The sequence below is a fragment of the Epinephelus lanceolatus genome, chromosome 4, assembly GCF_041903045.1.
Source record: "Epinephelus lanceolatus isolate andai-2023 chromosome 4, ASM4190304v1, whole genome shotgun sequence".
NCBI lineage: Eukaryota > Metazoa > Chordata > Actinopteri > Perciformes > Serranidae > Epinephelus > Epinephelus lanceolatus.
The window spans coordinates 48585726-48599164 of NC_135737.1; the positions used below are offsets into that span (position 1 = coordinate 48585726).

At 38.9% G+C, this 13439-nt stretch overlaps 2 protein-coding genes across 3 annotated transcripts; one reads left to right on the forward strand and one right to left on the reverse strand.

Moving 5' to 3' along the window:
* Positions 1 to 522: 522 nt before the first annotated feature.
* Positions 523 to 6937, reverse strand: LOC117259352 (uncharacterized). Of its 2 annotated transcripts, none has more exons than XR_013491044.1 (6): positions 2628 to 2843; positions 2455 to 2546; positions 2226 to 2330; positions 1839 to 2118; positions 1497 to 1663; positions 523 to 1393 (listed from the first exon to the last, which is right to left on the reverse strand). XR_013491044.1 is itself a non-coding variant. In XM_078167531.1 (6 exons), exons 1-4 carry the CDS (start codon positions 6933 to 6935, stop codon positions 2115 to 2117), a joined length of 372 nt encoding a protein of 123 aa, XP_078023657.1. In that variant the 5' UTR covers positions 6936 to 6937; the 3' UTR covers positions 523 to 1393; positions 1497 to 1663; positions 1839 to 2114. The 2 variants fall into 2 exon arrangements, 1 of the variants encoding a protein (XP_078023657.1); XM_078167531.1 differs by lacking the exons at positions 2226 to 2330; positions 2455 to 2546; positions 2628 to 2843 and adding exons at positions 5545 to 5619; positions 5708 to 5806; positions 6742 to 6937.
* A 1058-nt stretch (positions 6938 to 7995) lies between these two features.
* LOC144462691 (olfactory receptor 10J4-like) lies at positions 7996 to 8964 on the forward strand. The gene has a single exon (XM_078166809.1). It carries the CDS (start codon positions 7996 to 7998, stop codon positions 8962 to 8964), a length of 969 nt encoding a protein of 322 aa, XP_078022935.1.
* Positions 8965 to 13439: the final 4475 nt, after the last annotated feature.

Here is a 13439-nt window from a genome sequence, read left to right on the forward strand (position 1 = left end):
CCCTGATCGTCAGAGAGTCCCAGGTGGAGGGGACCTACATGGTGCTCCTGCACAAACTGTAAGGAAATGAACACTGACCTGGAGAGACTCTGCTGTGGGCAAACCCCTGAGAACTGTGTCAGCAACATGGCCCACATGGAGCTATACATACTGGATGAAGGGGTGTTGTGAATGGCAAGGGCTGCCTGGAATGACATCTTTGCAATAGAAGATGAACAAGAGCCTGGAGTGGAGCAAAGACAAAACAGGCATACAGCCTATCACCAGTTTGTGCTCTGGCAGCATGGCCGCCTGGGCGTAGGAAATAGGGTAGTAATACCGAGTTATTGTGTCTGGAAAATAAGGGACACTTTTCCAGACCCAAGGGGACAGTACAGTGGTTTCCAGGTCCGCAGACTAATGTAGTATGTCATTGTTTGAGTGTACTGTAAATAGTTTTGACAGTTTGTTATTTTGTTCAGAATTTACCTATCACTTGTTCACTTGTTTGTGTGTGTTTGAAAATAAATACATTTGTGCAAAACAAGACAAACTTTTATTTATACACCCTCTTTCACAGTTTTCAAAATTCAAGTACTTTGTCACATTCAACACATTCAAATTGTTTTTTTGCCACTTGTCCCTTCACAGTAAAGGAAGTAACGAATAAAACATAGGACCTAGAGAAAAAAGAAAAACATTTCCAGGCACATGCAGTGTTACGCAAGAAATATCATGAAAGAAAAGAGTGGCATAAATGCAATGTGCATTTTTGCAACGACGGGATATGTGTATGATTTGAATAAATAAATAGCACAACAACACTGTATTACAGTAGTAGTAAATGAACGACAATGACAGTTGAAAAAAATTACTGTGAATAAAAAACAAAACAAAAGGGGAGTGTGATGCATGTACATGGATAAATAGAGCAGGATAAAAATAAACTATGACAGTTAAAATAAGAAACACTGAATAATCTGTGTGACAATGTTAGAAGTTACTGAGAATAATTACAATGAGTGCAGTAGCAGCAGACAGTGTGGGTGGGGGTCCAGGTAAAGCTGTGATTATGTGTCTGTAGTTAGCCAGTCAGAGTGATATGATGTATGCATGTGCATTTATGTAAACATACAAGGCAGGATCCTCAGCGTTCACTTTGGGGAACACCTTCACCACGTTTCACATGCGTCCTAACTAGCTCAGCTGTTGGGGGCGGCTGTACTGAAGCCAGAACCCCTAAATTCCGGGGGTCATCTGTCCTAAGGGTCTGTTTCTTGGGAAGGCCACCTCCACTTTGCAGGCTCTTCCTAAGAATGCCTCTCTGCAGGTCTGGAATGTAGGAGTAATCCTTCTTTTCCTTCACTGTGTAGACACTCCAGGATTTGGACTTCCATTGTAGTATCGCCTGTAACTGAAAGGAAGCACAAATACTAGAACACTCTTGTTTTACAACTATCAGGCAAACACTATGAGATTCCATTCAGGAGTTGTCCTTAGATATGCTAACAGCTTACATCTTGTGTCCATCTTGGTTTCGTGCTGGGGCGCGGCCATTGTGACAGTTGTAGTCTATCGCAGCAAGTACAGTCCGCGTGCGATACACTGCTGGAGTGTAGTAGAACCGCTTCCCTGCATACATGAATATGTGATTCTGGAAGTTTTCCAGATCCGATGTCGTCCTCTAGAGTATGAGAACAAACATATACAAATCATTGTATACAGACCAGAGTACAATTTATTAGATAGATATTGACATTTGATATAAAAGCAAAAGTTATACCAGCTTTAGCATTTTCATTATAATGTTTTTAGTCAAACACACTGACATTAGTGTTGATAAAAGGAAAAGTGCATACCTGAAGTTGATGAATTTCCTTACATTCTTCAACCATCGCTTGTCGAGGACGATGGCTACAAGAGCCTGGTGAGCTGCTGAACCTGTAATCACACATCTAATTGTGAGATGGATAAAATTCCATGCAAAGCAACATAAACACCCCCTGAAAATAGATTAGAATTATCTTGTTTTATCCATGGTTTTTCCTGGGTATCATCACCCAGTGGCTCATGCTCACAAGATCCAGTGGCCCATGTGTGCTGGTTCCGAACGTGATGTATTACAGCATGCCACTTCATCTACAGAATTAGGAATCATGTGTGAAGTTGTGTGATCTCACTTGCCTTCTCTTTACAATGAAAACATGTTTTGGTTTACATCATAAATTTTCTTCCTACAGACATACCTTGAACTGCTCTACAGAGGATGCTTGCTTAGCACAGTACCAGAAATGGTTAACACTGTCTCTGATCCAAGGCAAGATTTCAGACTGGTCTTTCACTGTACCAGCCTGAAACAAGGATGTGCTATTGTTAGAAAGTCACCATAAAAATGCTGCTGCTTTTCTGCAAGGTATGAAAATGTAGAAATCATGTCACTAAACAAATAATTCATAATGCAATAAAAATGCTTACCCGTCTGAGCTTCTTCCCCAGATTTTTAGCGTTGTGCCAAATATCAACAGAATGTTGTAGATGCCATGCCTTGTATTTCCCATGTTCCAGATCTGTGGAAAAATAAGCTTTTAGAGTAACAAATACATCCATCTGAACATCCAGAATATAAATATTACAGCCATTTTCCTTACCCAGTAAAGCTGTAATTTGTGGGTGGGCATCGGTGACCACTTCTGTTATATGCATCTCCAGCAGAAGTGCATCCATTGTTCGGATGAAACACTCCTTCTCCATGATCACAGAGTTCCTGTTTGTTTCACGTTTATCCACAGAGACAGTGTGCACGATGTCTCTAGATTCCTGTTCTATTGTTGTGTAGGTGCAATACTGTGCACAGTGGCCTGCAGAATGCAAATCATAGTGGTCAATATGTGAACTGTGCAAATCAAAATCTCCCACTCACACACATATACAGTACAGGCCAAAAGTTTGGACACACCTTCTCATTCAATGCGTTTTCTTTATTTTCATGACTATTTACATTGTAGATTCTCACTGAAGGCATCAAAACTATGAATGAACACATGTGGAGTTATGTACTTAACAAAAAAAGGTGAAATAACTGAAAACATGTTTTATATTCTAGTTTCTTCAAAATAGCCACCCTTTGCTCTGATTACTGCTTTGCACACTCTTGGCATTCTCTCCATGAGCTTCAAGAGGTAGTCACCTGAAATGGTTTTCCAACAGTCTTGAAGGAGTTCCCAGAGGTGTTTAGCACTTGTTGGCCCCTTTGCCTTCACTCTGCGGTCCAGCTCACCCCAAACCATCTCGATTGGGTTCAGGTCCGGTGACTGTGGAGGCCAGGTCATCTGCCGCAGCACTCCATCACTCTCCTTCTTGGTCAAATAGCCCTTACACAGCCTGGAGGTGTGTTTGGGGTCATTGTCCTGTTGAAAAATAAATGATCGTCCAACTAAACGCAAACCGGATGGGATGGCATGTCGCTGCAGGATGCTGTGGTAGCCATGCTGGTTCAGTGTGCCTTCAATTTTGAATAAATCCCCAACAGTGTCACCAGCAAAACACCCCCACACCATCACACCTCCTCCTCCATGCTTCACAGTGGGAACCAGGCATGTGGAATCCATCCGTTCACCTTTTCTGCGTCTCACAAAGACACGGCGGTTGGAACCAAAGATCTCAAATTTGGACTCATCAGACCAAAGCACAGATTTCCACTGGTCTAATGTCCATTCCTTGTGTTTCTTGGCCCAAACAAATCTCTTCTGCTTGTTGCCTCTCCTTAGCAGTGGTTTCCTAGCAGCTATTTGACCATGAAGGCCTGATTGGCGCAGTCTCCTCTTAACAGTTGTTCTAGAGATGGGTCTGCTGCTAGAACTCTGTGTGGCATTCATCTGGTCTCTGATCTGAGCTGCTGTTAACTTGCCATTTCTGAGGCTGGTGACTCGGATGAACTTATCCTCAGAAGCAGAGGTGACTCTTGGTCTTCCTTTCCTGGGTCGGTCCTCATGTGTGCCAGTTTGGTTGTAGCGCTTGATGGTTTTTGCGACTCCACTTGGGGACACATTTAAAGTTTTTGCAATTTTCCGGACTGACTGACCTTCATTTCTTAAAGTAATGATGGCCACTCGTTTTTCTTTAGTTAGCTGATTGGTTCTTGCCATAATATGAATTTTAACAGTTGTCCAATAGGGCTGTCGGCTGTGTATTAACCTGACTTCTGCACAACACAACTGATGGTCCCAACCCCATTGATAAAGCAAGAAATTCCACTAATTAACCCTGATAAGGCACACCTGTGAAGTGGAAACCATTTCAGGTGACTACCTCTTGAAGCTCATGGAGAGAATGCCAAGAGTGTGCAAAGCAGTAATCAGAGCAAAGGGTGGCTATTTTGAAGAAACTAGAATATAAAACATGTTTTCAGTTATTTCACCTTTTTTTGTTAAGTACATAACTCCACATGTGTTCATTCATAGTTTTGATGCCTTCAGTGAGAATCTACAATGTAAATAGTCATGAAAATAAAGAAAACGCATTGAATGAGAAGGTGTGTCCAAACTTTTGGCCTGTACTGTACATACACACATATCTGGAGAGTCCATTCTGCCATCACCTTGTGAGAAGACAAAGCAAAAACAAACATTACAAAGGTAACAATACATGATATTTATCAGTAATATCAAATGGCAGAAATTCCAATAGCATATAACTGGCATTTCGGTAATATTCACTGACATTTTATAGATAAAAATCACAGGTGACCAAGGTACCAAAACAAGGTCTCACCATGAACAACAACCTCGTCCTTCTCACGCAAACGGGTCAGAACACCATCTCGGATTTTCTGCCAGAACTCATCAACTGGTTCGATGCAGTAGTTATCCTGGATTTTGAAGAAGGTAGGCTCTGCCACCATCCCCATTTGCATGAAGTGGAAGAGAAATGCCACTTTCCTGTAATTGTTCCCCGATAACAGAATGTTTGTGGAGAGCATGAAGTCCCCCCCTTGCATCCCATACTTCAAAAGGGGCTGTGAATAGATAACAACAAAATGCAAAACACAGTATCGCCCCAACAGACAGAACTATTCTTTGCCTACCCATTCCAAAACAACGCCAGTTCCCCGGGTTTTCATTTCAACATAAAATGGTGGTCTTCCTGGGCATTTTACACCAGTTAGTCTGTCACAGTAGTTGCATGCTTTCATAGGAAACTGCAGATAAGAGATAAGCATCTTCAGGTTGTCTAGACAGGTGATGCAGGCCCTCTTCCCAATCAGGTCATCTTCATGTAAAACTTTGAAGTTGTCAGGCAAATCTGTCATTTCATCGTCTGTGGGGTTGGGGATAGCTGTTTGTGGCAGGAGTCACTCCCCTACTGTCCTGCACCACTCCGCATACTGTTCCATGTGAGTCCTGTGCAATGTGCCTATGCATGTGAGCAAACAGCATGGGACCTTTGGTGAATGGCGCAACACAGTATGTCAGTGTTGTGAAACACTAGGCAAGTGTTGCCGGACAGATGACCAGGAGCTTACACCATCAACCAAAAGTACTACAGCTTTCATTTACAGAAACTCACCTGGCCTCTAATACACCAACTTCTTCTGCCCCAGCGCCTTCTTCCAGCATTTGGACACCCTCTATCGGTTCTCCCCTGAGTCAAAACAGAAAATAGGACATGTTGAAAAATACTAAACGTTGCCCAAAACAAACAAATGCAGGCCCTGGGAAACACAAAGTACCTAACATGGTCCGACTCTTCTGTAAAGCTGGAAACTATAGGCTGTAGCGGTTGGAGGTGTTGCTTGTGGGGAGTAGAAGTTACTTGCTTCTTTTGATAACTGTAGAGAAATAACATGTAAGAAATTTATATGGATCAAGAGTAATGCAAGAGAAACACAAAGTATACACACTGGAAATAAAGGCACTATATAAACATCACACAATGTAATAAAATGCATCATCTATGTTATACTAGAGAATTATAAAATAAGAATAACAATAATTAGCAATACAACATCAAATATAAAAAGACAATAACATGAAAAAAATAAATATGGAACAACACCGTACACAACACAATGTCCAATAGACACACATAACAATAACAAAAATATCTTGTTATCAGACTGACTTGAAGATGTCAAGTTTACTGGCTAACTGAGATTGTAACCTTCAAAGTTAGGTGCTTGGTGCTACTGAAGTGAGCTACACACAGACCCTTCAGGACTGACTAAATAAACGTTACATGTAGAATTTTAAACATGCAACAATCCCTGTAATTTTAGCTACACTCAGCGCAAGGTGCTATTGATAAGCAGGACTATGAAAAGTCATAACTCAATGCACATTGCACACGGGTTTTGTTTTACTGATTATTTAGAGCAAGCAATGCAGTTTGACTTCTTTTGCAATCACTGTAGTCAACTCAACAAAAACACGACAAGAATCCTGTTTTTCTCTGAAACTATTACATAACAATCATCAGAAACTACTGTCACGTACATACAAACTGACACGATAATACCACATTGATTCAGTATGACTGATCTTTCCACAGTAGGAACCTACATATTTTACTCAAACTTTATATTTGCGGTTTGCAGTCATTGCATTGTTTTTTCTTTATACAGTACTTTTGAGTTTGTTGCGTGGCTGGTCGTGTCAGTGTGGAACTGCGAACTATCAAGCTGGTGGCTATTTATTGCTACAACGCAAATTTCCGATAGCTAACATTAGCATTATCATTTTGATCTGAGCATCGAAAGCTACTTACTAGTCCAGCAGGAACAGAGCCAAGGCAGCATCGGTCAGAAATCCCTCCTCGTCTTTGAGCTCACGCCAGCGAGTGAAAGCCGGGCCAATGTTGATCCTTGACTGTCCTTTTATCCGGGGAGCCTCCCTTTTTCTTTTTTTTGTCTCCTCAGACAAAACTTTTCGTTTCTTTGATTGTTTTGCAGCTTCTGCCATGATAGCAGTAATTGCGCGTAGGCGTTCGCATCGACTTCCGTCTTTGTAACGAATGGGGAAAGGGGGGAGTGACGTATGCCGTAAAGCAGTCAGCACATTTGTAGTTTTTTGTGTGGCAGGGTTACTGCCACCCTCCTCAAATTTGCTTAGTGCCAGTGAAAGCAATACAGACCCCCTCAGGCCATGACAGAGGTGTCATTCAACTAGTTGTAAGTCGATGTATCATCACAAAAGTTATGAAAATATTTTATGAAGGTTGAAAAGTTACTTAGTGCTGGTTTAAGACTTGAAGTAGATCTTAAAGCAACTTGAGTGAGAAAGCAGAAAGCAGAATTCACCAGAGCAGTACAGAGACGCTGTCACAGAAACACCGAAAATGACACAACTCGCTTACCGCAATACGTCAGCACGTGCTGCACGCTGTATCCGTCAATGTAAACCCGTGTGAGCACCAGCAGCAGCGGCAGCACCAGCCATTCTTTGTCCATCTTTGGCCCTTTCAATGTGAAACGGGCCGTATGACAAAAGTTTGGCTTAAAACAGTGTACTGCATCATTCTACGTCACATACGTGCAGTTATGACAGTCCAAAAGCAGACAGTGCAGTCAAACCGATTATATCACTGACGCAAACCCGTGTTGCATCCAGTTAGGAATTGGTGTGAGTCTAAAAACTAAAATATAGCTACTGTAGAACATATGGTCAAATGTTAGGTTGCCTAAATATATGTCTTTTATTTTCGTAATACTTTGACCAGTAGGTGGGCGTAAAAGTTTTTCATCAGATAGAAATCAGTGTCAGTCTTTGTGTCCCTGTAATGATGAGGTAAGTGCTGTGGGCGTCTGCTGACTTAAAAGTTTGAAAAAAGCAGACGCAGAGGCTCAGGTCAGTTAAGCAATTTTTGTGGTATAACTACAGCAGGAGAACAGATGAATGTAAGGATTGATACTGAAATGTGAAAACCATTCATGAGTGTTTGATGCCGTTTAGTTTAGATGAGTTAGACATTTGTGGAAATGTAATTTAGTCAGTATGGTTAGTTTTACCTGCAAACAGCATTATGAATGTTTCACAAGCCAAAAGAAAGATCATGGTAAACTCAACTCAGGTGACATACTTCACATTCACTGCCTACTTTGATACTCGTCATTTCAAATATTTATATTTCATCATTGTCATGTCTCTATATGTTTTAATTATTTGCATTAATCTCTGTCTGATTGTGGTTATCTGTGTGAACAGAAGCTTACATGAACCTATGTACATGTTTCTGTGCAGCCTGTTTGTAAATGAACTGTATGGTAGTACAGGGTTGTTTCCATTCCTGCTGCTTCAGATCCTCTCTGACATTCACACTGTTTCTGCTGTATTTTGTTTCCTGCAGATATTCTGTGGGTATTCATATGGATGTGTAGAGTTTTCCAACCTAGCCGTCATGTCTTATGACAGATATCTTGCCATCTGTTATCCTCTACAATATAACACACGTATGACATTTAACAAGGTCGTCGTTCTTATTTCTCTGAGTTGGTTACTCCCTCTGATTGCAATTGTTGTTTTGGTGTCATTAATTGGTTCTTTACAGCTGTGTGAGAACATTATCAATAAGGTGTACTGCGACTACCACTCCATCGTTAAACTGGCATGTTATGACACCACAGTCCAGAACATTTATGGACTAATTTACGGCTCTCTCATAATCTCATGTCCTGTATCTTTGGTCTTTTACAGTTATATAAAGATCCTTAAAATTTGTTTTTCTGGTTCTAAACAGACCAGACAGAAAGCTGTCAGCACCTGCACACCTCACCTCGCTTCCCTCTTGAACTTTTCTTTCGGGGTTTTCTTTGAAGTATTGCAGAGCAGGTTTAATATGAACAGTGTGCCCAACATGTTGCGAATCATTTTGTCATTACACTTTCTTACATGTCAGCCTCTTTTCAATCCTGTAATGTATGGACTGAATATGTCCAAAATTCGTAACATATTTAAAAGTCTGGCCCAGTGCGGAAGAAAAGTCTGTCTCTGATTATATTTGTGTCAACAGTAATGACAACTGTACGATTTTTACTTATCCTAAAATTCAAAACTTAATGCAAATTTTCCACAAATGTTTCTTTGTTGCAAAGTTCGAGGCATCTGCAATATGCATCTGCATTCATTTAAAGAGATCTAAAAACAATATGTAGGTTCAGTACAGATAAAATTGTATTTCTGCGAAGTTCTTTAATTTAACTCTGGTATTACGTGTTATTTGTAAAGTGTTAAATCTCCATTCAATCACTGACACAGACCAGCTGTGGAAAATAAAACTCATGACCTCTTACCCTCACCTCTTACACAAATGTAATATATGACCCATATGCCCCTAAATCAAGAGTGATGTTGCCACAAATGTTACCTATAAGGTGATATGGTATTAGCACATACATAATCCTTTGGATGTATGAAGATAGAAGTTTATAACATATGTGAAATACCCACTGTACGTTTTGTGTATTTGCATATTAAAAGCATGTATATGATGAATTTTTATATGATAATATATGCTGCTTTCTATTTTTATGATAAATATTGAATTTATATATTCAGGTTTATGAAAACAACATATATACAAAGTTCTGTGTGTGTATATGTTTTTTCTTATTAATTACATACACATCTGTCTTTCATGTGTACATTAATGATATCAACATACATTGATGAGCTAAGGGATGAATTTTAATGTACAAAACATATATGTGTACAATACTGCCACATATACATACAAGTTCATATAATAAAAACATTACTATGATGAACTTTTAAATGGTATTAAGTGTTGCTATCATATATTTTAACCAAAAATATTTAAAATTTACAAGTTTTTGGAATCAACATAATATACCTTTATACGTATATGTGTTTCTTATAAATTTTGAAATACATATCTTTAACTGATATGTAATATCAATTAAAGATATATGTATATATGCTTATTTCATAAACTTCTATATATTGATTAAATCTTTATTGTTAAATATATGATAGCAACCTATGACACCATCAAATAATTCATCACATAATATATTCATCCAAAAGCCCATCAATATGTTCTATTGTTGTTTTCATAATCTTGTATATTTAATAGATATTCATCGTTAAAATATATGACAGCAGCACGTAATACTGTCAAAAAATTCAGCGTATGAATATCCTTAATATATGTATAAATGCTTATTCCGTAGACATATATGTTTTGTACATATGAATTCATCCCAAAACTCATCAATAAATGTTTATATTTTACATTGAAAATAGATATAAATGTCGAAAATTAATAAGAGAAAGATATATACATACAGAATTGTTGTATATATATTATTTTCATGAATTTGCATATAAAAATTAACTATATGTCCTTAACGTAAATGGTTACACCATAAATTAATGCATAAAAACTCATGCTATACATATTTTTAACAAATATGTTACAGTATATGCTTATATTGTAGACATAAATGTTTTATACAACAATGTTCATCCTAAAGCCCATCAACATATATTGATATTGTGTGTATATATATATATATATATATATATATATATATGTATATATATATATATATATATATGAATATAAAAGATGGACATGTGGGTCAAAAGATAAATTAACAACATATACACATACATACAGGTTGTATAAACTTATGTATTTTTCATGAGCTTATCTAAATTCTATATGATTGTCGTAATAATCTTTTACATACACTGAACAAAAATATAAACACAACACTTTTGTTTTTGCTCCCATTTTTCATGAGCTGGACTCAAAGATCTAAAACTTTTTCTACATACACAAAAGACCATTTCCCTCAAATATTGTTCACAAATCTGTCTAAATCTGTGTTAGTGAGCACTTCTCCTTTGCCGAGATAATCCATCCCACCTCACAGGTGTGGCATATCAAGATGCTGATTAGACAGCATGAATATTGCACAGGTGTGCCTTAGGCTGGCCACAATAAAAGGCCACTCTGAAATGTTCAGTTTTATCACACAGCACAATGCCACAAATGTCGCAAGTTTTATGGGAGCGTGCAGTCGGCATGCTGACTGCAGGAATGTCCACCAGAGCTGTTGCCCGTGAATTGAATGTTCATTTCTCTACCATAAGCCGTCTCCAAAGGCGTTTCAGAAAATTTGGCAGTACATCCAACTGGCCTCACAACCACAGACCACGTGTAACCACACCAGCCCAGGACCTCCACATCCAGCATGTTCACCTCCAAGATCGCCTGAGACCAGCCACCCGGACAGCTGCTGCAACAATCGGTTTGCATAACCAAAGAATTTCTGCACAAAATGTCAGAAACCATCTCAGGGAAGCTCATCTGCATGCTCGTCGTCCTCATCTGGGTCTCGACCTGACTGCAGTTCGTCGTCGTAACCGACTTGAGTGGGCAAATGCTCACATTCGATGGCGTCTGGCACGTTGGAGAGGTGTTCTCTTCACGGATGAATCCCGGTTTTCACTGTTCAGGGCAGATGGCAGACAGCGTGTGTGGCGTCGTGTGGGTGAGCGGTTTGCTGATGTCAACGTTGTGGATCGAATGGCGGTGGGGTTATGGTATGGGCAGGCGTATGTTATGGACAACGAACACAGGTGCATTTTATTGATGGCATTTTGAATGCACAGAGATACTGTGACGAGATCCTGAGGCCCATTGTTGTGCCATTCATCCACGACCATGACCTCATGTTGCAGCATGATAATGCACGGCCCCATGTTGCAAGGATCTGTACACAATTCCTGGAAGCCGAAAACAGTTCTTGCATGGCCAGCATACTCACCGGACATGTCACCCATTGAGCATGTTTGGGATGCTCTGGATCGGCGTATACGACAGCGTGTTCCAGTTCCTGCCAATATCCAGCAACTTTGCACAGCCACTGAAGAGGAGTGGACCAACATTCCACAGGCCACAATCAACAACCTGATCAACTCTATGCGAAGGAGATGTGTTGCACTGCGTGAGGCAAATGGTGGTCACACCAGATACTGACTGGTTTTCTGACCCCCCCAGACCCCCCCAGTAAAACAAAACTGAACATTTCAGAGTGGCCTTTTATTGTGGCCAGCCTAAGGCACACCTGTGCAATATTCATGCTGTCTAATCAGCATCTTGATATGCCACACCTGTGAGGTGGGATGGATTATCTCAGCAAAGGAGAAGTGCTCACTAACACAGATTTAGACAGATTTGTGAACAATATTTGAGGGAAATGATCTTTTGTGTATGTAGAAAAAGTTTTAGATCCTTGAGTCCAGCTCACGAAAAATGGGAGCAAAAACAAAAGTGTTGCGTTTATATTTTTGTTCAGTGTACATACAGGTTGTATATTTATGTATGTGTTGTTAACAAATACAACTGTAGTCAATAAAGGTTCATTAATAATAGCTGTGATTCTACTCAAAACCCATAATAATTACTACAAAGACACTAATATTTTTAACATCATAGGTCACAATTAATCCAAAGAGGAAGGGACACTTTCTGACGCACACATTTTCAACTTTTTAATTATCAAGATGTGCACTTTGAATGTAAACAAGATGCCAGAGTCCATTACAAGCATCAAAATAGAGCTTGTTTAGTTTTTAGTTTATTTTTTTTAGTTTATTTATTTATTTTTCGGATGTTGGACAAAGAAAATAGAATACATTCATTTGAAAATATAAATGAAAAGAGAAAAGACTACAATTTTTTTTCTTTCCTTTTAATAATTTTTGAGTCCATATGTCCGAAAAAAAGGGGATAGGGAGAAGCACTAAGCTTGTCGTGCCCTACCCCTAGTTTATACCCCTGACCAGTTAATATTTAAAGTTAAATAAGCAGCATACTGACTTTAGATTTGAGCTTAGATGGCAAAGAACATTAGTAATGCATCTATATAGATGCTTTACCAAAAATGAACCACATCTTGATAATTAAAAAGTTGAAAATGTGTGCGTCAGAAAGTGTCACTTCCTCTTTGGATTAATTGTGAACTATGATGTTAAAAACATTAGTGTGTGTTAGAAATTATTATGGGTTTTGAGTAGAATCACAGCTATTATCAATGAACCTTTATTGACTACAGCTGTATTTGTGGTGGAACAGTGGTGGAATGTAGAAGTACATTTACCCAAGTACTGTAGTTAAGTACAATTTTGAGGTACTTGTGCTGGTGTATTTCCATTTTATGGTATTTTGTAGGCTACTTCTTCTCCTCTTCATCTCAGAGGTAAAAATTGTACTTTTTACTGCACTACATTTATGTGACAGCTTTAGTTACTTCACAGATTCAGATTATTAAAACAACATATTAACAAACAAATAGCTTTCTGTGTATTATTATAGATGAAACTACCCAGCAGTAAGCCCATGTTTAAAATGAGCTGCATCATTAAAGTGATAAACACATGAATGTATTAATTATTATAATACTTAAAATACTTTAAGTTTTGGAAGGCTATTTTAAG

Excerpts from the sequence above, each read along its gene's own strand:
- LOC144462691 (XM_078166809.1), top strand. The coding sequence starts at position 7,996 with ATGAATGTTTCACAAGCCAAAAGAAAGATCATGGTAAACTCAACTCAG.
- LOC117259352 (XM_078167531.1), bottom strand. The coding sequence starts at position 6,935 with ATGGCAGAAGCTGCAAAACAATCAAAGAAACGAAAAGTTTTGTCTGAG. Across the intron at positions 5,807-6,741 it reads GCTCTGTTCCTGCTGGACTA|TTATCAAAAGAAGCAAGTAA; the intron begins GTAAGTAGCTTT and ends ATTTCTCTACAG. Across the intron at positions 5,620-5,707 it reads GAAGAGTCGGACCATGTTAG|GGGAGAACCGATAGAGGGTG; the intron begins GTACTTTGTGTT and ends GTTTTGACTCAG.